Here is a 26,967-nt window from a genome sequence, read left to right as displayed (position 1 = left end):
ACTTCCCCTTAATGATAGTCACTCTCTCATACCGCTCTCTCATTGCCAGGGTGCCCCTTCCACTAACAAGACAGCCACCATCTTGCAGCTCTCTCCTGCACTCTTCTGTGAGGGAGAAGTCAGTAGAAGTCAGCCCCCTTCTCATACCTTTCAGACCCAGACAGACCCATTCCTCCCATAAGGAAAAATTTGTGCCTCTAACTTTACTATAAAATGTTACGCTCTCACACTTCTAATTTTCCTTTTGCTGTGATGGAGCCAACCCACAAGATACCTTGTGACTCAAATAATAAAGACAGCCATTTTCCTTTTTGCTCCACAGCCCAACATTGTGGGGAAAACCCTCTCACAGGAGGCAGTCGCTCCCTCTTATCTCTCATCTCCCTGTCACTGTGAGGGAGAATCCACATAAGAAGATGGTCACTCTCTAATGCCCCTCACCCTTCCCACTCCATCACTGCATCGCTTTTTTCACAGCAGTACTAAATACCTTACAGGAATTAAACTGGCGGGCAGCACTTCAGTGTGCAGGGGCCAGCCTGATGCTTTGGTGGCAGCGCTCGGCAGTGCCAGGGGGAAATCAGGTTTCAATTTTCAAGCCAGGCTTCTGCTCCTCGGGCCAGCTGGCTCGGGGGATGCTGTCTAGGTGCTGCTCACCACCCCAGTCAGGAGGGTGTTCCAGACACTACCACAGTGTCAGCTAGAGGACAATTTTCTACTAAAATACTGGCTGGCAAGCTGAAAATGTTGGAAAGGCCCTGCTGACAGCGGGTAAATATAGCTGTCTAGTTTCTCTAGGCTACTATATTTTAGTTGCTCAAAAAGTCAGCATTTCGGCAGATGGCGTTGGTATGTGGGGAAAGTAAACTACACATGTATAGAAAATTTACAAAGGCGTGTACTTTTCCCTACTCATATCCAGTCATAGATGTTGCGGGCGCCAAGGCCATGCCTACTTTTCTACCTGCTTAAGCTTTAGCAAACTTTTCTGTGAGAAATTACCTAGGTAGCTTCCCTTTCGAAATGTGCTAAAACCATGCAGGTACAAGAGTATCTTGCAGCTAGGCTTAGTGAAAATGTCATCGCCCTCCCTGATGGTCAGACTCAGGATGCATGCACACTGTTGAGTTCTGAAGGAGGGTGCTCCAGGGACCCTGGCCAAAGAGCTGTCACTGCAGATAGAAAGGAGGCAGTTACGAATGTCAGGGGGGAAAAAATCCCAGCTAATTGCAAATGAAGTTGCATGGTGCCACAGCTTCATTTGAGCTGACAGCCCAGAGAAAGCTGCCAGGTAAAAAATAACCAAAGGCCACTCCGTTCTACCCAAGAAGTGCACCTCAAAACATGTGGAGAACTATACAGAAAAGGTGCAGACTTTCTTCCTCTTGACAGACACGTGCCATGGTGTCCCAATGCCAGGTTTGCATAACATTACCGTGCCTGGATTCCCTTCAGGCCCGACACCCGCTGGCAGGAGTTTTTCAGACACTAGGTTCTACCAGCTCACCAGTTTGTCTTCCAGTGGTTTCATGCTTTTCATCAAGTCCTCAAGCTGGTTGAGCCTGTCTTCAATTTCATCAACGCGCATCTGTAAAAGGACATGTTTTACTTTCATTGTGAACGGGTCTGCACATTTTAAAATACAAGAACAGGGTTGGTTGGTGGCTTTAGGGGAAGCCGTCCTTCTGACAGGTCCCTAAGAGGAAAATCCAGCGTCCTTTGTGTGATCTGCCCCTTTGTTCTAGTTCTAACTTTGTCTGCTGCTGCCCTAGTTCAGATCCCTTCCTCAACCAGGGATCCATATCTCAAGTGGCCAACTCATAATAGGATTTGCCAATCCATGGGTAAGCAAGTTATTTATAACACCCCTGTCTAGTCTTATGCGCTAAGGAGAGTGTAGATAATGGATAACTGCTGTTTTCTACAACCCTATTAGATATTAACTCTTATTTGTCTATAATTGCTATTATTTTAAACTATAGAAATATCAATATCATTAGAGCTCATTTGCAGGGTTTGTGAGGAGGAGGGGGGGGGGGAGCAGGACAGGATGCAGAGGCCAACTGGCAGCCCCAGGAACCAGAACATGGTCAAGAACTGCAGAATGAATAACTCATATCCAAAGGGTGTTTATATTACTACATAAGACACAATAGTTAGTGATACAATACTGTAGCATAGCATTAAAGAATTTCAGCACAGCTTGTAGTTAACTACAAACTTTAAGCTAACAATTACTGCCTCTTAGGGCAGAGTTTTGGTTCTGATAAAAAGTTAGACTGTGATGCCTTTCATTGGACCAACACAAAAATCATTTAAACGTGTTGCTTAGCATGAACCGTCCAGACAACAGAGGTCCTGTCTCCTGCTGGGCCGTACAGTCCTATTTTTCACCATTTCTTGGACCACCGTATACAAAATTTTGAAGGGATCAAATGTCATGCTCACAGGTGGCAATTTTCAAACTGTTCATACTGAGAGAAAAACCACGTCTTCCTCCTGCCCATGGGCTGTGCACCAATTTTGACTTTTCACTTTGAAACTTAACACGGGGGCAACATGCATGCTTTGTTCCATAGGTAGATTTTTGCTGGAAAAAATATGCATGTTCTTATGTTCTTATGTGGAAGCATCATTTACAGGTATTCTTTTCTTTCTTCTCCCTCCACCCAATCTAAACATGCCCCCGGGGAACATCTCCTCTCAGTGCGGTTTACAGCAGTGCATCATGGTAAATGGCACAGATGGACAATTAACACAGATCAAGGGTTTCTGACAAGTGTGAATCACTGGACATTGTTCTCATAAAGCTCTCGGGAGCCATTTGGTGGTGCGCTGTCACTGCCTTGCCTGTGTAGGGGCTCCAGACCCTCTACTTTTGCAAAAATGGCTAACTTAAGGTATTAAGGTGTATGGGAGAGTCTGAAGAGTCCAGGGTAGGGGGGATCACTAGGCCACCAATTATTTTTTTCAACAATTGGAGGTCGGGGGGGGGGGGGGGAGGCTGAGCAAGGGGCCCTATTGGCCTAGATTTTTTTTTTATGGAAATGGGAGGTCGCAGTTTGGGAGGCTGGGTGTGAGTACTTCAGGAGGTGGGTTGTCCAGGGATGGGGGCTGTCGCCGCACACCACTGTTTTAATTTTTTTTTAACTTTTTTTTGCGAGCCACTTTGTTTGGCGGCCCCGAGGTGGGATGGTGGTCTACTAAGGCCCCCCCCCCAGTGACTTTAGATTCTTTTAGGGGGTGCTGTGTTGGGCCGCAAGGACCTTTTAAAGGCAATGGAGGTCCCATGTGTTGGAGGCCGCCGTTGCGCTTCGCCATGGTCTCTGCTGCATTGTTTTGTCTTGTGGACTTTTTCCATCAGACAAAACGATACAGGGTACTGCCACGATATTTGTCGGGGAGGGGAAAAATATCACAGGACCACAACCCTGCGATGTCTGGACTCTGTTGCATTAAATATTGCAGTTTCTGGAATCTAGGCCTAAGATTGCTATGGGAGTAGAGATGCTTAATCCAATATAAAGTCCTTTAAATTTATTTGGTCTATTTTCTGTTAGTTTGGCAATGACCTGCAAAGGGACAGCAGTTAATCTAGATTCAGGCTGGGGTTATGCACTCATTTTATTTAAATGCCTGACTGACTGTTGTGAAAACCGCCCCTTGTCCTCTTAAATGGGATAACAGTCTATAAATTAAAGAATGTGCTTCCGGTGGGTGGGACCCAAAAAGCACGAAGGAAGGCGATCTATAATAACCGTCAGGATGAAAGAAAAGAAATAGATGCCTGTAGTCTTAAAACAATCCTTTATTGCAGTGGAGACACAAGGGTAGCCCGACTCTGGCCGAGTTTCGCCGTTTCAAAACGGCTGCCTCAGGGGCTTACAATAATCTTGAATTCATTAGTTATATATTGACTAAGAATATAATGTGATCATATAAAGAGCTGTATGATCTCCTATGTTGCGTCTTGAAGCATTCGCGATAGCAGAACTCCACTAGCAAAGGCAAACATGTTTGCCTTTGCTAGTGGAGTTCTGCTATCGCGAATGCTTCAAGACGCAACATAGGAGATCATACAGCTCTTTATATGATCACATTATATTCTTAGTCGATATATAACTAATGAATTCAAGAAGATTATTGTAAGCCCCTGAGGCAGCCGTTTTGAAACGGCGAAACTCGGCCAGAGTCGGGCTACCCTTGTGTCTCCACTGCAATAAAGGATTGTTTTAAGACTACAGGCATCTATTTCTTTTCTTTCATCCTTCCGGTGGGTGGGAACAGGAAAAAAAAAAGACATTGAAAATTAATCTAGTTTTCTCTTTAAGTCAAGCATACACTAAAAATTAACCTAGCTTTTTCATTTAAGGCAAACATACACTGAAAACTAACCTAGTTTTCTTTTTTAAATTACACACAGAGAATATATAAACTGACTCCACAATCACTCTTCTCCTGCAAGCTTTAAGTCATAAAATTTCCCAGCAAAGCAATACTTACAAATCCTCTTCAATCACCAGCAAAATCATCTTCTGCTCTCAGCACGCCCTCAAGATTTATACTTTTTTTTTTTTTAATTCTCTCAAGATAGCGTTATACAGTGGGGGAGGGGAACAGAAAGGAGGGAGGGCTGGGTGTTGGATTATGTATGGGAACTTTTATGCTCATTTACCCAGGTTGGTAGAGAATCAATGAGGAAGGTAACAAAAACTGACTTAATAAGAAATAATATCCTACATTCAGGCACAATGGTTGGCAGCTGGGGATATATTCTTGCAATGTGAGCAGGAATAACTGGGCAGGCTGGATAGGCCAACTGGTCTTTGTCTGGCATCATCAACTGTGATTCTGTGTAAACTCACGCCCGGGTCTGTTGCAGCACAGCAGACAGTGCTATGGCCTGAGCCATATGTTAATGCCCATTATTTCTTTTCAAGTGCTTCTTCATGTCTGCCTCCCACTACTCCTCTCCTTCCATCCCTTCCTTCTCCCCAGCTTGATAATCCCTTTCTTTCCCTTCGCTGCCTCTCCTTCTCCTCCCTCTCACTTCTCAACCCAATCTGCCACTCCCCTCTTATCTCATCACCTCCCTCTACATCCAGTTCCACCTCCCCTTTTTCCTCGTTTCAGCCCATTTCCTCCCCAGCCACTTCCTTCTCTTTGCTCCTTGCTTCCTTCCTAATCTTGGCTCTTCCCCGCTGCTTTCTTGCCTCCTCATACATCCTTCCTTTTGTAGCTCGCTCCTTCAAGAATGAGCCTCATGTGTTGCAGCAATAAAATATAATAAACTCAGAAAGTTTCAGGAAATCTCGCGTTCCGTAGATGATTCTGTATCCCAGGTGCTGCAATTGCTACTTGTTTTGTTGTGTCATGAGATAAAATATGTTGTACAACACAGGAATAGTGCCCCCTCCAGAGAAGCTAATGTTAAGTTGACTAAATGGAAATGGCAATAAAAAATTTCCTGTGAGTTCAATAAAAATATATGAAAAAGAAAACCAAAAGGCTGAGCCGCACCACACCAGCAGCTCCGCGTTGTTCTTGCCATACCAGGGAGTTGGCGCCACATGGCGCCAACAAGCATTCCCGGACTCAAACTAATATATCTCATCCTCGCCAATCCTTATCTCCAATTACACCATGATTAACCATCTCCATTATTGTTTACATGTTTGAATTAATAACCTGTCCTTTCTCTTCTTTCTCTGCCAAGTTCCAATCTCCTGTATATGTAACTGCATTTTCCGCACCACTGTTTTTAGTTTATGTTTATGATGCACCCCTGTTCTATGTGAACCAGCATGATGGGACTGCGTTCCCGAATGCCGGTATATAAAAACCCAAAATAAATAAATAAATAAAATGGCTCCAATGGGATCAGATCAGCAAGGTGGGGTGGGAGAAGACTGGCCACTGGCGGCAGCAGCAGCAGTGGTGATGTGAAGAGTGAGGCTGATTGCACTGGTAGTGTGGGAGGCAGGAGGGCAGAAGAATGGCAAGAAGGCTGAGATGGACAGGAGAGGGCGAGACTGAGTTTGACTCAATTTTCTCTAGGCTTGTCATCTGTCAGGATGAAGATTTGTGTAACTCTGTTCCCTTACCCCTCTGCGGCAGGGACTCTGCTAAGGCTGAGCCATACCCCACACTGCTACTGCAGGTGCTGATGGAGCTGAGTCAGCAGCACCGGAACAGGCACAGAGAGGGGAGTCACACTTTGAGTGCAGGATCTCCCACATGGAAATCCGGCAGGATATTATGAGGGGTCCCAGCCTCCCCTCCACTCCCTATCCCTCTCCTGGCAGCAATCAAAGCAGAATTCATGCTGAAGCCATACACAAAAGATGGTAGTAAAGGCAAACAAGGGAGAACTGAAGATGGAGCAAGGCCGGGGGTGACACATCAGGCAGAGCAACGCTGCAGACAAAGTGGATCAAGAGGTCCGTGTTATGCTGATGGCTGAGAGTGTGGACCCCTTGTCCGAGGTGAGGTTGGCACAACCTGAGAGGGCGAAACCCTGCAGGTCCCCACCGTCAGAAGGCGAGGCCAGACTGGCGCAGAGGGCTGGCTGGAGCTTCACCAATACCAACCCCGTTCCATGCAGGTTTAGCCCTTGGGTTCGGGGTCCGGTTGATCTTAGGTGGGCTCCTGCGAAGAGAGTGGTAAGTGTCAGTGGAGTCGTCCAGGATCAGTCCTAGGTCAGAAGCCCAAGGGTCGTCGATAGCCAGTCCGAGGTCAAAAGCCAAAGAGTCGCCGAGAGCCAGTCCAGAGTCAGAAGCCAGAGGGTCACCGAGAGCCAATCCAAGGTCGAAGCCAAGAAATCTGTCCGAAGGAGACCAAGGATGGGAACTGGAGCAGGAAGAAGGCGCGGAAGGCAGGAACAGGACTCTGGAGGCAGGAACGGACTCGGGAGACAGGGACAGGCACAGGACTCAGGATTCAGGACACCACCGAAGCAGAAGAACTTCACAGAAGCAAAGCAGACTCGTTGCCAAGTCAGGGAACCGGAAGAGGAGGCCCCTTGAAATAGCCCCAGGCTCCAGACGTCATCCATGGGCTGGACTGTAATTAATGAGGCTGGCCTCTTTAAGAATCTGCAGGAGACGCAGCCTCATGCCTAGGGAGGGCCTGGCCTGGAGAGGGCTGCCGGAGGCGTTGGTCCGTGGCCCTGTGCCATGAAGAGGAGGTCAGCGGTCGTCTCCCCCGCCGCGGAAGCCGCGAAAGCAGCTGGGACCTGGCGCGCGCAGTGGGATGTCTACCTGCGGCCGCATAGGTCCCAGTGGAGTTCCCGGCATTGGCAAAAGAGGTGAGGGGGACCGGCCGCCGGTAGCCGCGGCCAGCACACGTAACAGTACCCCCCTTTTTAGGGCGCCTCCCCGGGGATTTCGGTTTGGAAGGATGGGCCCTGTGGAACTGAGCGAGAAGGTCCTTGTCCAAAATACTGGCAATAGGCTCCCAACTATTTTCCTCCGGGCCAAAGCCCTCCCATGCTAGCAAGTACTCCCATCTCTTTCCCCGTTTCCTGACATCCAGCACATCCTGAACCTGGTATGTGACATCCGCTTCAGAAGATATGGCCTGAGGTTCCGGTGGCTTTCAGGAGAAGACGGATAGGACCAAAGGTCAAGCGAAGGCTGTATGTGACCGGGCCCAGCTGGCGAAGAACTGGAAAAGGTCCAATGTATCTGGGTGCGAAACGGACCGATGGTAGCTTGAGTCGTATGAAGCAGGTACTTAACCAGACCATGTCCCCTGGTTTGAAGCGCAGCGCTTCACGGTGATGGGCGTCATAAAACCTTTTGGAGGTTTGAGCGGCCTTTTGAAGCAGTTGTTTGGTGTGGTTCCATAACTGGTGTAACTCCCAAGCAGTCACCTGGGCTGCGGGTAATGGAACCGCTAATGGAAGTGGTAGAGGAGGCAGTGGTTGGTGTCCATAGACCATCTGGAAGGGCGAGGATCTTGAAGAGGCGGATAGGTGCGAATTCAATGCAAACTCTGCCCAAGAGAGGAGGTCAGCCCAGTTGCTCTGCCGCGAGTTCACATAAGATCGAAGGAACTCTTGAGTGTCCTATTGGTTCTTCTGTTCTGACCATTAGCCTGGAGATGATACGCGGAAGTCAGGTCTAAGGAAATGTCGAACTTCCGGCAGAGGGATTTCCAAACCGAGCTGTAAATGGACTCCACGGTTAGACAATATGTGTTTAGGCAGTCCGTGAAGCCTGAAGATATGCCGGATGAACAAGTTGGCTAACTCGGGGGTAGATGGCAGACCCGGAAATGCCACGAAGTGTGCCATCTTTGAGAAGTGGTCTACTGTGACCCAAATTGTGTTGTTGCCGCCCGAGAGGGGGAGGTCCACAATGAACTCTGTGCTTATATGGGTCCACGGCTCATCCGGCACAAGAAGTGGTTGCAAAAGACCCCAAGGATGGCCAATGGGGGCTCGGGCCGGGCGCACGTAGGACAGGCTTCCACATATGCCCGTGAGTCTTTTTTGGGACACCAATAATACCTCAGCAGGGTAGAAAGCGTTCGAGCTTGACCAGGATGGCCCTGCCGTCAACAAATCATGCGCCCATCGGAGTAGTTTTTTGCCGGAGCTGTCGTGGGAACCACAGTTTTCCCTGGGGGTACGGGCATGGTGGTGGGAAAGCAATACTCTAGCTGGGTCGATGATATGCCGGGGAGCCTCTGGTATGTCCTCCAGGACGAAAGAGCAAGAGAGGGCATCAGCTCAAGTACTCTTGTCACCCGGACGGTATCGCAACACAAAATTAAATTGCGTAAAAAACAGTGACCACTGGCCTGACGGTGGTTTAGCCATTGGGCGTGATGGAGATATTCTAAGTTTCTATGATTGGTATACGCAGTTATTTGATGCTGAGCCCCTTCTAGCCAGGGGCGCAATTTCTTCAAAAGCTAATTTTATAGCCAGTAGTTCCTTGTTTCCATTTGCGTAGTTGCGTTCAGCCAGAGTAAAGCGTCGAGAGAAGAAGGAGCAGGGATGTAATGTGTTGATTTTGTCAAGTACTGACTAAGTACGGCCCCATCTCCGACATCAAGAAGCATCCAACTCGACAATGAAGGAACGCCGTGGGTCTGGGTGCGAAGGCATGGTTCTTGAAGAAAGACCTCTTTGTCCTGAAAGGCGGTCATAGCTTTGGAGACCATTGAGAAGGGTTGGCCCCCTTTGCGTGTCATGGCAGTAAATGGGGAAGTCAAGGTTGAGTAATGTGGAATAAATGACATATAGTAGTTCGTGAAGCTGGGGAACCTCCGTAAGGCCTTGAGACCTTGAGACTGGTTGAGGCCAGTTTTGGATGCTCATAATCTTCTGGGGGTCCATTGAAAACCTTGACTGGAAACTATATATCCAAGGAATTGGGACGGTCCCTTTTTCAAACAGCATTTCTCCAATTTGGCGTATAAGTTGATTCTCCCACAGTCGTTGAAGAAATTGGCTGACATCTTGGCGGTGGGTTGGAAGATCGTGAGAAAACACCAAGATGTCAGGTACATAGACTATGACACAGTTCGTACAGCATATCCCTAAAGACCTCATTCATCATGTTTTTGAAACACTGCTGGGGCGTTACAGAGGCCAAATGGCAATGACCAAGTACTCAAAGTGTCCATCATGTGTATTAAATGCTGTTTTCCATTCGTCACCTTGACGGATGCAAACTAAATTGTAAGCTCCCCTGAGGTCCAACTTAGTAACTATCTTTGCCCCTTGGAGCCTATCAAAAGTTCAGAAATCAGAGGCAGCGGGTAGCGATCTTTGATGGTGATGTCATTTAGACCACAATAGTCGATACATGGGCGGAGGGAACCGTCTTTCTTGCCCACAAAAAAACCCTGCACCGGCGGGTGACTTAGAGGGCTGGATGAAGCCTTTTGCCAGGTTCTCCTAATATATTCAGACATGGCTAGGGTTTCTGAGACGGACAACGGATAAACCGGCCCCGGGGAGTTCCGAATTAGGGGTAACAAATTTTTTTTTTTTTATAGCAATCTACTATTCAATTACACATTTTGAAGGAATATGGTTATATGAGTTATATTTTAGATTTATTATTTCCTTTCTATCTTTGACTATTTTTGTTAAAAAATTAGTTATATTTATTTTATGAGTAGGGATTATGACAATATAATGTATTTTTATTCTTTCTATTTCTTATCTATACTTTTTTAAATTTGGTGTTTTATTTTATTTTATTTTTATTTTGTTTTTTCTTGGTTAATGGCTCTATATAATCGAAATTTGTAAACCGTCTTGATCAAACTAGTTTGAAAAGACGGTATAGAAATATTTTTAAATAAATAAATAAATCGTTGCAGTCGTAGGAGCATGAGGAGGCAGAACATCCGCAGCCCTTTTTGAGAAGACATCCGCAAATGAGGAGTATGCGGAGTATGATCCGGCAGGATACCATAGTGGAAAAACACTGTATGGGCATGATGGAATCAGGCACTTGTGATGGCAAGAAGGGCTCCGAGCGAGAGAGTTTGTAGACTGGCCCAATCAAATTGTGGGGAGTGCTGCTGAAGCCATGGCAGACTAAGGACCACTGGTGTATGGCTTTGTCTAAGAACGAAAAAAGGGTAGGGTTTCGACATGGAGTGATCCAGTGCGGAACTGAATAGGAGTCGTGGAAAACGCAACTCTCCCAGGTAGAGGTTCTCCCTGTATGGAGAAGAGGAGGAAGAGAGACTGGAGAGCGGACAGTGGGTTTCAGAGGTGTTCTACCAGCTGCCTCAGGATAAAGTTGCCCCCGGCCCCAGAATCCACAAGGGCCAGGGTATGAAATTCCCTGGTTGTTTACTTGATGGCGACGAGCAGAGTCACTGGAGGAGCGGGTGAGGTCAAGCCTAGGAGAAGTCTCCTGCAGAACCTTGACCTGGAAGTCTCCCGGACCGGCCGGACACGTTGGCATAGCATGGGATGTTTGTCAGGTTTAGAAGAAGACGTGCGGTGGGTCCAAATTGTGCCAAGGCTTGGTTCCCCGGGCTGTTTCAACCTCTGCAGAGTGTTCTCACAGATGACGGTCAATGTGTCCCTTGAGATCAATTAAGGGTTTCGGGTAATTCCCGAGCGGCAAGTTCAATCCTTGATTCTTGGGCTAAGACCCGCGAAAAAGATGGCCTGGAGGCACTTAAAGTCCCATTGGAGCTCAGAGGCGGAGGGTTTTGAAACTTCCACGACCATAGTTCAAACAAGGTGCTTGAACCTGCTGGAGGTTATGGCCCTTGCTGGATATGGCCCTTCGACCCGGATCGTCGAAGACTGACCGGAACAGGTTTAAGAACCCAGGCAGGTTGCATAGAATAGGACTGGCCCTTTCCCATAGGGGCGACGCCCAAGCTAAGGCTTTCCCATCTAACAAAGAGAGGATATAAGTGGTCTTGGTAACCACATCTGGAAAGTAGACAGGTTGAAGAAAAAAATGCATACTGCACAAATTAAAAAAAACCTGCACATACGAGGATCTCCAGAAAACTGAGGAGGTACGGGCAATGGCACTGTAGAGGGACTTAACTTGGCGGACAACGAAGCGGCATCCAAGCGAGTGGTCAGGTGATCAAGTTCTACTGACAGGGTCTCCAAGAATTTCTGCTGTTCTAGGATGCGCTGTGCCAGGCCAGGAGTGACCTGAAGTACTGAGACCTCCGCCGGGTCCATGGACTTGGCAAACTGTTATGCTGACGGATGAGAGTGTGGACCCCTTGTCCGAGGTGAGGTTGGCACAACCTGAGAGGGCGAACCCATACAGGTCCCCACCATAGGAAGGCGAGGCCGTACTGGCGCAGAGGGCCGGCTGGAGCTTCGCCAATACCAACCCATTCCCCGCAGGTTGAGCCCTTGAGTTCGAGGGCCGGCTGGTCTTAAGTGGGCCCCTGCGAAGAGAGTGGTAAGCGTCAGCAAAGTCGCCCAAGATCAGTCCTAGATCAGAAGCCCAAGGGTCACCAATAGCCAATTTGAGGTCAGAAGCCAAAGAGTCGCTGAGAGCCAGTCCAGAGTCAGAAGCCAGGGAGTCGCCAAGAGTCAGTCCAAGGTCGAAGCCAAGAAATCTGTCCGAAGGAGACCAAGGATGGGAACTGGAGCAGGAAGAAGGCGCGGAAGGCAGGAACAGGACTCTGGAGGCAGGAACGGACTCTAGAGACAGGGACAGGCGCAGGACTCAGGATTCAGGACACCACCAAAGCAGAAGGACTTCACAGAAGCAAAGCAGACTCGTTGCCAAGTCGGGGAACCGGAAGAGGAGGCCCCCTTGAAATAGCCCCAGGCTCCAGACGTCATCCATGGGCTGGACTGTAATTAATGAGGCTGGGCCCCCTTTAAGAATCTGCAGGAGGTGCGGCCTTGTGCCTAGGAAGGCCTGGCCAGAGAGGGCTGCCCGGAGGCGTTGGTCCGCGGCCCTGTGCCACGAAGAGGAGGTCGGCAGTCGTCTCCCCCGCCACAGGAGGTGGTGCAGGTCTGGTGGCGGAAGCCACGCAAGCAGCTGGGACCTGGCGCACGCAGCGGGGATGTCTCCCTGCGGCCGTGCGGGTCCCGGCAGAGTTCCCGGTGTCGGCGAAAGAGCTGAGGGGGACCGGCTGCCGGTAGCCACAGCCGGCACATGTAACAGTCCATATCTGCTGACAGCTGCTATTGTATAAGAAAATTTAAAATGCTTTATGCTTTATGTGGAAATGAAAGAAAAACTGACAAAATATGGTGCCAGAAAAAAACTGAAGCAAAAAACCCTACAAAATGATTGCAAAAAAAAAAATAAAATTAAATTAAAGCAAAGCATATGAACATAAACTGCATTTCAAAAAAGCCGTGCATTGCTTTAAAAGGGTCTCCAAGTTCAGACAACTGAGAATGATGAACAGAGCAAGAGGAGATCCAAAAGGAACAGCCCATGCTTGTAGGCTACTTTTGGAAAGAAAAAGAAAAGGATGTATGTGTGGTGTGTGTGTCCCTAATAACATTTTTGATTGGGGGGGTCCTATCCACACCAAGTTGTCAGGTCTTGCAGAGGAGACGTGAGGACGCAGAGGGGTAGCAGGGTTTTGGATCCATGTATATGCATGTACTGCAGACATTTATTTTATTTAAACTTTTTATATACCGGTATTAGTTGTGGACATCATACCGGTTTACATAGAACGAATCAAGTTTGGAATTACATTATAACAGGGAAAGGCAAACTGGGAGAGGGGTAACAAGAGGCAGCTAAGAAGAAGAGATTAACAAGAGATTAACTAAACAACTGGGTCCTCAATGTGAGGAACGCTGAAGCACCATGTGGTGATGCATAATTTGACATGTTTGTGGGCTGTCTATTCTGGGTAAGCTTGTTTAAATAAGAAAGTTTTTAATTTCTTTTTGAATTTGATCGCACATGGTTCCAGGCGGAGGTTGGGCGGTAGGGTATTCCAGAGAGAGGGACCTGCGATCGAGAGGGCACGGTCACGTGCAGAGGAGAGATGGGCTATTTTAAGTGAGGGCACGAGGAGGGTGCCTTTGTTGGTAGTTCTGGTAGGTCAAGTGGACTGGGGAGCAGTGAAGGGAAGGTCTAACCATTTGGAGTTGTGGGTGTGAATGGTTTTATGTATTATGGTTAGAGTTTTGTAGTGTATGCGGGAGGGTATGGGGAGCCAGTGGAGGTCTCTGAGGATGGGAGTAACGTGTTCATGTTTATGGGAATTTGCAATGAGTCTTGCTGTGGCATTTTGCAACATTTGTAATGGTTTAATAGTGGAGTGTGGGAGCCCTAGGAGGAGAGCATTACAGTAGTCCAATTTGGACGAAATGGTGGCCTGGATCACTGTACGGAAATCTTGAGTGTGAAGGAGGGGTCTGAGTTTTTTGAGTACGTTAAGTTTGAAGAAGCCAGCTTTAAGTATAGAGTTGACGTAGTTCTTCATGCTTAGTTGGTGGTCGATGAGTACTCCGAGGTCCTTTACAAAAGGTTGCTTTGATAGAAGTTCGAGCTTAGGGTTGTTAGTCAGTGAGAGGGGAGGGGAGGACTGGGTGGAGATAAGTAGGAGTTCTGTTTTGTTTGTGTTAAGGGCAAGATGGAGGTCAGTGAGCAGGGAGTTGATAGCTGTAAGGCAGTTTTCTCAGTGTTCTAGGGCATCGGAGATAGAATTGTGAATAGGGATGATGATCTGAACATCATCAGCGTAGAGAAAGAACTTGAGTTTGAGATCAGAGAGGAGTTGGCAGAGTGGGGTGATGTAGACGTTGAAGAGGGTGGGAGAAAGTGATGAGCCTTGAGGGACTCCTTGCTGTATGGGCTGTGGGGCAGATGAGGAGTTACCAATTTTAACAGAGAACTTTCTGTTTGAGAGGAAGGATGTGAACCAGGCAAGGGCAAGGCCTGAGATACTTTCGAGGCGTGACAGTAGGTGCTGGTGGCTGATGGTGTCAAAAGCTGCTGATATATCGAGGAGGGCAAGGAGGTAACTGTGGCCTTGGCCCATGCCTCTGAGGAGGTGGTCGGATAGGGAGAGGAGTAGAGATTCGGTATTGAAATGTTTTTGGAAACCAAATTGAGAGGGATGGAGAATCATATGATTTTCGAGATAGTCCATGAGTTGTGAGTTAACAACTCTTTCGAGTAGCTTGGCAATGAACGGGAGGTTAGAGATGGGGCGGAAGTTGGAAGGGTCTTTTGGGTCTAGAGAAGGTTTCTTAAGGAGGGGTTTGACTACTGCGTGTTTGAGCGAGTCTGGGACCGATCCATGAGCGAGTGAGCAGTTGATGATATCTGCTATAGCTCTGACTATGGCGTTAGGGATGGCTAGTAGGGCTTTGGATGGAATAGTGTCTTCAGGATGGGAGGAAGGTTTGAGTTTTTTGAGGATGTTCTCAACTTCTTTGGTGGAGGTTGAGTCGAGGGTGGTCATAGAGGGTTGGGAGGGTGTGGGGAGGATGGGCATGGAGTGGGGGGAACTGTTAGTAGCGGAGGGGAATCTTAATAGGAGAGTTGCGATTTTACTGTGGAAGTATTTGGCTAATTCTTCACATTTAGAGGATGCGTCAGAGTCTCGTATGGTTGGGGAGATAGGGGTTGTGAGGCTTGAGACGTAGGAAAAGAGCACTTTGGGGTTGTATCTGTAGTCATGGATTTTTTTAGCGTAGAAGTCGCGTTTGTGTTTTAGGGTAGAGAGTCTGTAGTTGTGTAGTGCTGTTTTATAGATGGAGGAGTTTTGCGAGGTAGGGTCCTTACGCCATTGTCTCTCCTTTTGCCTGAGAGTGTTTTTTAGGGTTTTAAGTTCAGGTGTGTACCATGGCTTAGTGGGTTTCAAGGTGGCACTTATGACTCGTTTGGTGACTGGACAGAGTCTATTGGCGATGTCTCCTATAAAGTTGTTCCAGGTTGCTAGTGCTGTGTCGGGATCTGAGCAAATTAGATTGGATAAGGAAGTGGAGAGTGCGTTTGCTAGTTCGATGCTAGGGCAGGGTTTTCTGAATATTAAAGTAGTGCTATTGGTGTTGTTGCTTGGGGGAGAGATGTTGGTGGAAAGTAGGCATTCTATAAGGTGATGGTCAGACCAGGGAACAGGGGTGGATATGGGTTGGTTGGTGGAGAGGAGGTTAGAGTTGATGAACATCAGGTCCAATGTATGTCCGGCTTTGTGGGTGGGAGAAGCTATGATTTGCCGGAATCCTAATGCGTGGAGGGATTGTAGGAGAGTTTCACATGATGTGGATCGTGGAAGGGAGTCTACGTGGAGATTAAAGTCTCCAAGGATAATGGAGGGGATGTCGGGTTTTATCCAATCAACGATGAATTTGATTAGGAGTGAGGGGTTGGACTCTAGGTAGGTGGGGGGAGCATATACAAGACAGATTTGCAGGGCAGCAGACCTGAAGAGGCCTATCTCTAGCTTGGGCAGGGTGGCTATGCGGATAGGTTTGAGGTTTAGACATTTCTTAGATGCCAACAAAAGGCCTCCTCCTCTTTTTTTGGGTCTGTGGAGAGGGAAGATGTCATAGGAGGAAGAGGGGAGTTGGTTGATGAGGACAATATCTGAGTCTTTGAACCAAGTCTCTGTAACTGCACAGATGTCAGGCTTGCAGTCGGTAAGGAGGTCATTGAGGATGGGGGGTTTTTTGGATAGTGACTGCGAGTTAAAGAATATGATGGAGAGGGTGGTGAGGCCTAGGAGTTGTGTCAGAGGAGAGGTGAGGATAGGGATAAGGGATTTGCGGAGGGGGGGGGATGGAGGGCGTAAGAGGGGGAAAGTCTGGAGAGGGGAAAATGTATACGAGGGATAGGGTAAGAGGCCATGGGGGCAGATGGTGGTGATGGGGAGGGTAGGCCGAGAAGGTTGTCTCAGGGCAGGGGTGGATAGTGACAAGGTAGGGATACACTGGCACTGCTGTGGATACAATACAATGCAGTAAAAGTAGAAATTCTAGTATGGTAGCAATGGACGTACAGGAGGGTACAAATGAATAGTATAGGGGGGGGTCAGTAGAAGCAATGGACGTTCGTAATATTAGAGAGCAAATAGAGAGAGGTTGCAGAGAGCACTGATAATAGTTACAGTTCGTGAAGCGAGTAGTCTTGTTGCCGAGTCATCTGGGCTGTCGGTGCTGGATTCGGTGAGATTGGAGAGGTCGGAGATCGGAGAGGAGCTCACCAAGGGGCGCACTAAGGGGCAGGCCCCTTAGGTCGCGCTCCTTGGTGCGCGGGGCGCCTAGGGCTGACCTTTTAAAGGGCCCAGTCTTCTCGGGGAGGGCGGTCTCGGCCGAGCGGCGTCACTTCCGGCTTGGTCGGGTGCTCGAGCGGCAGCGGCAGCGATCAGGTGGGCCCCTGACCCCGGAGGGTCTACGTCGGACATGTGGGGCTTCGGTGCGATCGGCAGGCGAAAGGCTGTGGGACGCCTCAGACCGACATTTTAAAGGGCCCGGTCTTCTCGGGGAGGGCGGTCTCGGCCGAGCGGCGTCACTTCCGGCTTGGTCGGGTGCTCGAGCGGCAGTGGCAGCGATCAGGTGGGCCCCTGACCCCGGCGGGTCTACGTCGGCCACGTGGGGCTTCGGTGCGATCGGCGGGCGAAAGACATGCACACATGCGTCCTGGGAATTAGGCTCCTTTGGTTCTGACTGAAACTTCTATATAAATTACATTTTTAACGCCCATTGCAAAATACTCAGTCAAACTTGGCATATGTTAAAGACTGTGCCTTTACCTGAACAGGAAGTGGTGCTGGAAGCTCCATTATCTCAATCATTTTCATTTTCCATAGATCAAAAGAGCCTGTGCTACAAATCTATTATTCTGATTCTGTACTACTATGTTTGCAGTTATTCCCCAAGGCGAGTCTGGAACAGTGTCGCCAGCGACCTGGTTTACAATAACTAACCACTTCAGACCAGAAACTTGCTAGGGCTCTATACTGTTTAAAACAAAGAACCCAGATGCCTGATTCAGTTTTTGCATTTTAGGCAGAATTGGGATTCCAATACCCTGTGCTAAGAAATGCCCTGATCCTATCTTAATAAACCTTTTTATGTTAGTTTAAATTACAAACTTCCAGTTTATCTCCTTGTATTTAATGCAGAATATACACACACTGCCATCATGGAATTTGCTGTCCCTTAACTCATGACATCTGTAGGGCTTTCTATAGCAATTTTCAAGTGAGTCAATGATTAATAATGCTCACAGCATGCTCCCTTTTGTTAAGTTCTATTATTCTGTCCAAAAAAGAGAGAGTGGATTTCCTGAGCACATGAGGAGTGGTAGAGGTAAGAAGGTCAGAAGTGAACTGTGTGGGAGGAGCCAGAGATTGCCCCGTTAAAGCTGAAATCTTCCAAGGGGGTGCCTTACTTTTCCGATGGCGTCTTTCTGTAGGCCCAGCTCTGCTTCGATGTTATGGGTGGTCTGTTTCAGGCAGTTGAATATGGTGAGCATCTCCTGCAACGACGTCATGGCCTGGGGAAGGGAAGAAAAGCAGTGAGAGGCAGGCTACATCAGAAACTGGCAAAAGGAGAGGGAGAGCTGGAGGGGTGGGAAGGGAAGGAGCAAGAGACGCGCGCAGAGCAGACAGAGGTGTGGGCATGCAGCAACAGAAGTTGGAAGAACAGGTGAATATAAACAGGAACAGGTGAAACGGAGGCTGGAGGATGTGTGAAGGGGAAAGTGGAAGACTGAACTAAGGAAGAGAAGGGCACAGAGAAGAGCCAGTAAAGGGGGAGAGAGAGGAAGATAGTTGAAAGGCAATAAGGGTTTAAAGAGAGGGAGAAGTGATATACCTCTTAATAGCAAGGTATCATTAGAAAAAAAAATACAGGAGCCACAAGTTGTGGTCCTGTGGCACCAAAGCCTCTTCCAGCAATGCTCAGATGGCATAGAAAAAGCAGGACATGGCAAATGATGGTAAGGTCACCAGCTCCTGAGGCACTGCAGAAAGAGCAATCCTCCCAAGGTAACAGCATGGTGGGCCAATGTGGGCAGCTCCGATTAGGAATGGCTGGATAGGGTGGGATAGAGGGGTCCTGAGGGGAAAAAAAGGAAAGGGAAAATGCCCAGCTTTATTGCTGTACTCCCAGCTCTGTCACTGCTCGAGAACTCACGGAGGAGCTCTGCGACCGTTCACCGTCCCCATGCTCCACACTCTTTACCTCAGCCCGTCATTTTGTCTTCTGCCCTGTTCACTGTTCTTGGACTTCAGAGCTTTCTTCCTCTCATCCCGCCAACTCCACTCTCCCTGATAGCATCTCATCCTTGTCGCTGTGGTCACACCTCCACCTCCACCTCTCTTCTACTTTTTCTCCTGCTCTTCCTCCTCCTCTCAGCCCAGGATATCAATCCCATCAGTGCATATCAATTACTCTTCCAATTGTATCCCCATTTTCCTCCTTTCTCCCTCTTCTCTTCCTTTCTTAAGCTCCCTGTAGAATGCGTACTCTATTTTCAACAAGTCTACCTACATTCATGACCTCTAGCTCTCATAGTTTCCCTCTGAGGACTCTGCTTCTCTGTCATGGTGCTTAGCTTTTCTCCCATACACCTTGCACAGCAGGCCGTGCTGGTGATGTTGGACTGCTCCTCTCCTCCTCCTGTAGGTTTCAACACCTTCTTTCACCTCAATCCCACTCTTTTTCTTCCTTTGAGGCCCACTCCATCCTTCTATTCACTCCACTACCCTCCAGATAGCTGATAAATTCCCCTCCTTCTTTTCACATCTTTGATTCCTGGCTTTCCTTCTTCCTAGAAGCATCTTCCCCTTCCCTTATTCTTGGGGAATTTAACCTCAACATGGACTTCCTCTCCGATGCCTCAAAACTCCTTGCCTTAACCTCCTCATTTGACCTCCCACTCTGCTCTACCACCCTTACTCATAAGCATAGCCACTGCTTTCACGTAATCCTTTCCTCTAACCTCTACCCCAGTTTTTCCCCTTTCTGACCATCATCTGATAACTTTCACACTAAGCCAGCCTACCCCATAGCCTCATTCAATCACCACCAATACCTTCAGGAAACTCCAGGATGTCAACCCTTATATCCTACCCACTACTGTCTCATCTCTCCTTTCCTCCACTAGATTGTCTGAGTCAGTTGACAAAGCAGTTTCTTCTTACAACACTACACTCTCTTCTGCTTTAGACACTCTTGTCCCTCTTCTTACCCATTCTGTAAGGAGCAGCAAACTCTAGAATTTGCATCCTATGTTCCTGTGCTTGCTCTGCAAAACATCTCTGGCTAAAATCCTGTGACCATGCCAACGTCATACATTTCACATTCATGCTGACCTCTCAGTTTGCCATCTCACTTGCCAAGCACGAATATGTTCATTTGACAAACTCTCTCGCATTCAACCCTTGCCATCTCTTTGCCACATTCAATTCCCTTTGCTTTCCAGGCCCCCTGCATTCTCTGCTATGGCTGACTACTTCCATGATAAGGTTCACAAAATTGGTCTTCAGTTCTCAAAAGGTCACCTCTACCCCCCGCTCCCCCACTTCATTCCTCTACACTTCCCCAGGCCCCTGCCACCCTCTCCTTTTCTGAAATCACACTTGAGGAACCTGCCCATCCTTTCTTCTCTTCCAAACTAACGTCTTGTTTCTCTGACCCTATTACCATCCGACTGCTCAGCTCTATTTCCCCTGCAGGCATCCCTTCCATCTGTCACATCCTCAATCTATCACGTCCCATCGCTAATGTTCCCGCAGCCTTCAAATATGCTGCAATCGCAACACTCCTCAAAACAACTTTACTGGTCCTCACCTGTCCTGCTAAACTATTGATCCATCATCTTCCTCCCTTTTGTTTCCAAACTACTTGAATATGCTGTTCACCACCACTGTCTTGACTTCATTTCATCTCAAGCCATTCTCGATCCACTCCAATCTGGTTTTTGTCCACGGCATTCCACAGAAACAGCCCTAGATAATGTCTCCAGGGACCTGTTTATAGCTAAAACCAAATGTTTTTTACTAAATTCTCATTCTCCTTGACCTGTTTGCTGTTCTTGACACTTTTTGATCACCACCTACTCCTCGATAGTCTGCCCTCACTTGGATTTCAGAACTCCGTATTGTTTTGCTTCTCGTCTTACCTCTCCCACCTTATTTCTAGTGTGTCCTCTGGTGGATCCTCCTTTACTATCATTCCACAATCAATTGGTGTCCCTTAGGGCTCTGTCCTGAGTCCTCGTCTCTTTTCCTCTCTTTACTAATTCCCTGGGTGCTCTGATCTCCTCTCATGGCTTTGTCAGAAAATGTGTTAGAAAAAGTGTTTCTTTGTAGTCAGTTAGATCAAGTTTGTATTAAAGCATAAGAATTGCTTTTTCATACTCCCTGTACTTTTCCACTAGATGAGAGCCTCAACTGGGATGCCTTTCAACTTCAGACACCTGTGTCCTTGGAGACTCAAAAATATAAGAAACTTAACTTTCTTACAGTTAGGCATACAGACTAGCCCCCACCTGGCTATTCTTGTCCTTTGGGGGCTCAAAAAGTATAGAAAAGTTAACTTTTCTTACAGTTACTAGCCCCCACCTGGCTATTCTGTCTATTTAAACCCCTGATAAGAGGAGCAAAATAAAACCTGACAGACCACAAGAGAGACTTTAAAGGGCTAATTGCTTTATGATATTGGTAAGCATTTGATTATAGTTATTTTACTATTAACCAAATATAGTTTTTTACTATTAACCAAATATAGTTACTATTAACCAAACTTAACTTCAAACACTTCTTATACGCGGATGATGTCCAGATCGTCATCCCCATCGAAGAATCCTTCACAAAAACTCTTGATTTATGGGAAAACTGTAGTCTAAAAATTGACAGCCTCCTCTCCAGTCTAAACCTAATCCTAAATTCATCAAAAAGCGAACTCCTTCTAATTTCCCCTGAAAACAGTGACTTCTCCACAAATCCACCATCTGGCTTTCAAACATCACAAGTAAGAGACCTAGGAGCTGTCATTGATAACCGGCTAAACCTAAAAGCATTTATCAGTCAAACTACTAAGGACTGCTTTCACAAACTTCACGTCCTAAAAAGAATAAAACCACTTTTCCACTCAAATGACTACAGAACAGTCCTGCAATCAATAATCTTCTCCAAGTTGGATTATTGTAACTCCATTCTGTTAGGTCTCCCGTCTTCTCACATTAAACCACTCCAGATGGTTCAAAACACAGCGGCCAGAATTTTGACAAACACTAGAAGAAGAGACCACATTTCACCCATCCTCAAAGACTTACACTGGCTGCCAGTTCACTATAGAATCTTATATAAGTCCATTACCACTATCTACAAAACTATCCATCAACTCTCTCCGCTCAACCTTCAAATCCCATTTAAAAAACACACATCTGCCAGACCCATCAGAGAATACTACAGAGAATCTCTACAGGTTCCACACTCCAAAATTTCTCAGCACATAACCTTCAGAGATAGGGCTTTCTCCACTGCTGGACCTACACTATGGAACTCCATCCCTCCAGATCTCAGACAGGAACCTTGCCTTCCAACATTTAGGAAAAGACTCAAAACTTGGTTATTTATGAAAGCCTTTCCAGACTACAACTGAACCATAATTCACCTTAATCCACTCTTATTTTCTTAACATGATAATCAATAACTTTACCAATTCCATAACCCTGCAATTACCACTTAGTGGCAAATTTGTTCTCTTTGTTAAATTACTATCGCCTTTCCACTACTCCAAGTTGTGTTATTTCCCTGTTTTATTGTAACTACTATTTTTTTCGTTCAGCACCTGTTTATGTTCTTATTATATTTCCCTTTGTCACACCTTGTTACATTGTAAACCGGCATGATGCGATTCCCATCGCGAATGCCGGTATAGAAAAACTCTAAAAAAATAAATAAATAAATAAATAAATAAATAAATTTTCTGCATAAGAGAACCCTAGCTAGTATAGTTAACCCTAGCTAGTATTAGACAATCATGTACTACAAAGAATTTATTTTACAAGAAAAATGTCTTTAGTAGATATTTATCTAATTGCCATAGTTACAGTAACTATCATTATCATATTTATACTTATAGCTATTTACTGTTTGATTAAGATAAGATTTGAGAAATATGAAGCTTCATAATCTAATCACATGCCTTAAAAGATTATAACTGTTATCTGAATAAAGAGACTGTTATTTTCATACATCTAGACTGGTCTATTTCTCTAAACAACTCTATTGGGGAACCTTCATCTCTAAATAATAAACTCATTCCCTAAGGGCTGGAGGGTCTTATGAAAAGGTAGGATAGGAGCAGAACTTATCCTGACTTTCACTACCATCTCTGTGCTGATGAGTCCCAGATTTACTTCTCTACACCAGAAATTTCATCAGGAATCCAGTCCCAAATCTCAGCCTGTTTGTCTGACGCTGAGGTAGATCTTAAAAAAGTACGCACGCGCGAACTTTTGTTCGTGCAACCGGCGCAAACAAAAGTACGCCGGATTTTATAAGATACGTGCGTAGCCGCGCTTATCTTATAAAACCTGGGGTCGGCGCGCGCAAGGCTGTGCAAAATCGGCAGCCTGTGCGCCGAGCCGCGCAGCCTGCCTCCGTTCCCTCCGACGCCACTCCGAAATCGGAACGGCCTCGGAGGGAACTTTCCTTCCCTCCGAGGCCTTCCCTCCATGGGTTAGATAGGGGAAGGGAGGGGAAGGTGGGGTCCCCCCACCCTTCCCCTCCCTTCCCCTATCTAACCCACCCCCCAGCCCTACCTAAATCCCCCCTACCTTTGTTGTGGCAAGTTACGCCTGCTTGAGGCAGGTGTAACTTGCTGCGCGCCGCCCTCGGCATCCCCCAGCACAGGCTGCAGTGCCGGGGGACTCGGGGACCGCCACTCCCGGCCTGCCCCCGAACCGTCGCCACACCCCCGGCCCCAGCCCGGACATGCCCCCGGACACACCCTGGCCTGCCGACACGTCCCCGGACACGCCCCTCCCGCCCCTTTTACGAAGCCCCGGGACTTGCGCGCGCTGGCGGCCTATGCAAAATAGGCGTGCCGGCGCACAGGGCTTTTAAAATATACCCCATTGCTTTCTTGATGTCCCATCTCCATTTTAAACTCAACACGGCTATGACCGAAAACCTTATCTTTCCCCCCAAGCCCACTTCCCCTCTTCTTCCTTTCTCTATTTCTGAGGATAACACTATAATCCTCCCAATTACCTCAGTTGGTAATCTTGGGGTCCTCTTTGACTCCTCTCTCTCATTCTCTATACATATCTAAAACATTGCTAAAATAGGTTGTTTCTTTCTCTATAACATCACCAAAATCTATTGTTTCCATTCTGAGCACACTACCAGAACCCTTATCCACTTTCTCATCATATCTCTTTTAGACTACTGCTATAGAACATGGGCAGCTCAAGGCAATCTGCTGCCTAAGGTGAGGAGAAAGATAGCCCCTCCCCCACCAAGGCGCGGAACAGGTCAAATCGCTGAGAGCCGGGGGGGGGGGATCCACTTTAGAGTCTAACCATTTGGTGATTTGAAATGCTGGGGAAGGGGAAAGGTGGGAGTCAGGGTTCCCAGAGGAGTGGCAGATAGAGTGCTATTGCTATTTCCAGGAAGTTGGCAATTTTGTCACATTCCCAGGAGCTCTACCACCTGCCTCCCCGCTCTTCCCCAACATTTGCCCCTTGAGGAAACGGGAGAGGGTGAATGGTTTGTGTGTGTGTAAAGGTATTGGGCACCTACACTAATCTTACACCCTTGTGCCCACCCTCCTCCTCGCCCCTGGCTCTCCCACACACATTTACAAAATATGTATTTATATCCACATGAAGGAACCCTTGGTTGTCTTACTAAAGAAGTGTACTAGCTAGCTGGGGAGGTTCAGCGAGATTTACTAAACAGCGGTTTGAATTTTACACCCCCATGTGGGAGACCGAAATGGTGTTGCCTTACAGGTCAATTTTAAAAGCGTTGCTCGCGCAAAAATGCCCACATATTTATTTATTATTTATATACCATGTTTCATGAGAACATATCAAATCGGTTTACATTAGTTAACAAATATTTCCTCTCACTGATAACCCCTTCTTTACCTCTCATTCACTCACACTCCATTCCATTCCATTTCCTTCTTGCACTACCCTCTCCCCTTTCACTCATTCAGCTCAGCTCCCCTTCGCTTCTGTCCCCTCCCTTCTCAATGAGAAGAGAGGGAAGAGAATGGAATTTCAGAATCAAGTATAGGGAAAGTCAACATCAACACCAGCCTTCTCAGTGAAAAGGGAGAAGATGAGACAAGGGAAGGGAAACTGAACTGAGGGGAGGGGAAGGGAAAGGGGACGGGGAAGAATGAGTTCTCTCTCACCTTCTCTTCCCTTCCAGTACCTCACCTTCCTCCTCCCCCGTGTTCTTCTTCCTGCCCAAGGGAGGGGGGGAAACCCCACTGGCAGCTGTTTTTTCTGCTGCTGCAGCTCTACAACCTGCAGGAATGGAAACCTTGTGGGCAGTCATCTCTGGCAATGCTGCAGTTCTACTTTGGCCCATGGGGGATGGGAACACCATGGGCACGACATCAAAACAGTGCCACCACAGGCTTCTCTCCTGCCCTTGGGGGAGGTGGGGACCCTGCGGGGCAACGTCAGCAGAGCTGCACCACTGACTGGTCTGAGGCAGGGTGAGGCAGTGGCAGATGGAGAGTCTTGCGGAGCACTTTTGCTGCTTCATATTTGCTGCCCTGTAGGCAGCCGCCTTACCCTGCCTCATGATAGAACCGCCCTGATCATCAGAAACTAAATCTAGGTATATTCTTCCAGAACAATATGAATCTGGTTATGCAGACAATACACATGATCCATCATTCCAACAAGGATCCAAATGTATCACTGTGCTCATAAAATTATGGCTTAGTTTATCTGAGTGATCTCTCCAACTGTGAAACTTACAGTGTGAAGTTTCATCCCTAGCCAAATTCAGGGCTTACAGGATAGATTCAGACCAGGTCTACTTAAGAAAAAGGCTGAGATAGTGAAAGGAAAATTAGTTCTTACCTGTTAATTTTCATTCCTGTAGTACCACGGATCAATCCAGACCATGGGTTAAGCCTCCTTTCCAGCAGGTGGAGACAGACCAAAACTGAAAGGGTATCCTATATGAGAACAGAGCCTACCCTGTAGCCCTTCAGTATAACCATTGTCAAAGCAGAGAAGATAAACACCATGGAACAAGCAAGTAACAGAAGAATTCGAGCAAACAACCAGAGAACTCTGAAAATATTGAACAAGAGAAAACAGTGGATGAATGAATGAACTCCGTGCATGGACACTCTTGCATGAATGCCCACAATCATCACATGGATACTTCCGGTGCCTCCTATGAAGGGACACATAGAATAAGGATCTTCGAGCGGACAGGAAGATAGAAAGGGAAGGGCTTCTGGACTGATCCGTGGTACTACAGGAACGAAAATTAACAGGTAAGAACTAATTTTCCTTTCCCTGTACTTACCCGGATCAGTCCAGACCATGGGATGTACCAAAGCTTCCCTAGACAGGGTGGGACCTTGACAGGCCCGCTCGAAGTACCTACCGCCCAAAGGAACCAAAAACTTGCGCCTGAACATCAAGGCAGTAATGTCGAGTAAAAGTATGCAAAGACTTCCAAGTAGCTGCCCTGCATATCTCCTGCGGGGAGACCGACTGGCTCTCCTCCCAGGAAGCAGCCTGAGAACGCAAGGAATGGGCCTTAAGGCCCTCCGGGACCGGACGTCCCTGACAGATGTAAGCCGACGAGGTCGCTTCCTTCAACCAGCGAGATATCGTAGTCTTAGAGGCCTGTTTGTCCAGGTTGGGGCCACTCCATAAGACAAAAAGGTGATCCGACACTCGAAAGTCATTAGTTACCTCAAGATAACACATGAGAATGCATTTCACATCCAGACGGCGTAGATAATCCCCGCCAGGGGTTGCAATGTCCGCAGAAGAGATCGCAGGAGCTCGACCGACTGATTGACATGAAATGAAGACACAACCTTTGTAAGAATGACGGGACCGTCTTAAGAGAGACCCAGAATCCGAGAAATGTAAGAAGGGCTCGCGGCAAGACAATGCTTGGATCTCAGACACCCGTCTGGTGGAGCAAATAGAAACCAGAAATACCATCTTGAGCGTCAAATCCTTGAGGGTGGAACTGTGAAGGGACTCAAAAGGAGCCTTGACAGAGCGCCCGAAGGACCAAATTCAAACTCCACGAGGGACAAGTAGGACGCAACGGTGGCTTCAAATGTTTGACCCCCTTTGAGAAAACGGGCAATATCCGGATGAGACGCAACCACGTAGCCGTCGAGGCTTCCCAATAGAGAATTGAGGGCAGACACCTGAACACGGAGTGAGCCAAAGGAGAGACCCTTAGAGAGACCCTGCTGGAGGAACGAGAGGACTAGCAAGACTGGGCCGAACGTGCCGTAACACCCGCTTCCTCCACGCAGGCCAGCTCGAAAACCTTCCAGACGCG

At 47.5% G+C, this 26,967-nt stretch overlaps 1 protein-coding gene across 4 annotated transcripts in view; it reads right to left on the bottom strand.

Moving 5' to 3' along the window:
• C14H16orf96 (chromosome 14 C16orf96 homolog) overlaps window positions 1-26,967 on the bottom strand; it is a 147,634-nt gene that overhangs the window by 78,401 nt on the left and 42,266 nt on the right. For 3 of the 4 annotated variants that reach the window (XM_029576458.1, XM_029576460.1, XM_029576461.1), the window contains exons 2-3: window positions 17,835-17,939; window positions 1,508-1,588 (exon numbers count right to left, since the gene is read on the bottom strand). In XM_029576458.1, the coding sequence (XP_029432318.1) occupies window positions 1,508-1,588; window positions 17,835-17,939 (186 nt within the window). The remainder of the gene's footprint in view (window positions 1-1,507; window positions 1,589-17,834; window positions 17,940-26,967) is intronic. The other variant, XM_029576459.1, reaches the window with a different exon arrangement.

Source organism: Rhinatrema bivittatum, chromosome 14 (genome assembly GCF_901001135.1).
Source record: "Rhinatrema bivittatum chromosome 14, aRhiBiv1.1, whole genome shotgun sequence".
Lineage (NCBI taxonomy): Eukaryota > Metazoa > Chordata > Amphibia > Gymnophiona > Rhinatrematidae > Rhinatrema > Rhinatrema bivittatum.
This window is presented reverse-complemented; position numbering and strand designations above follow the sequence as displayed.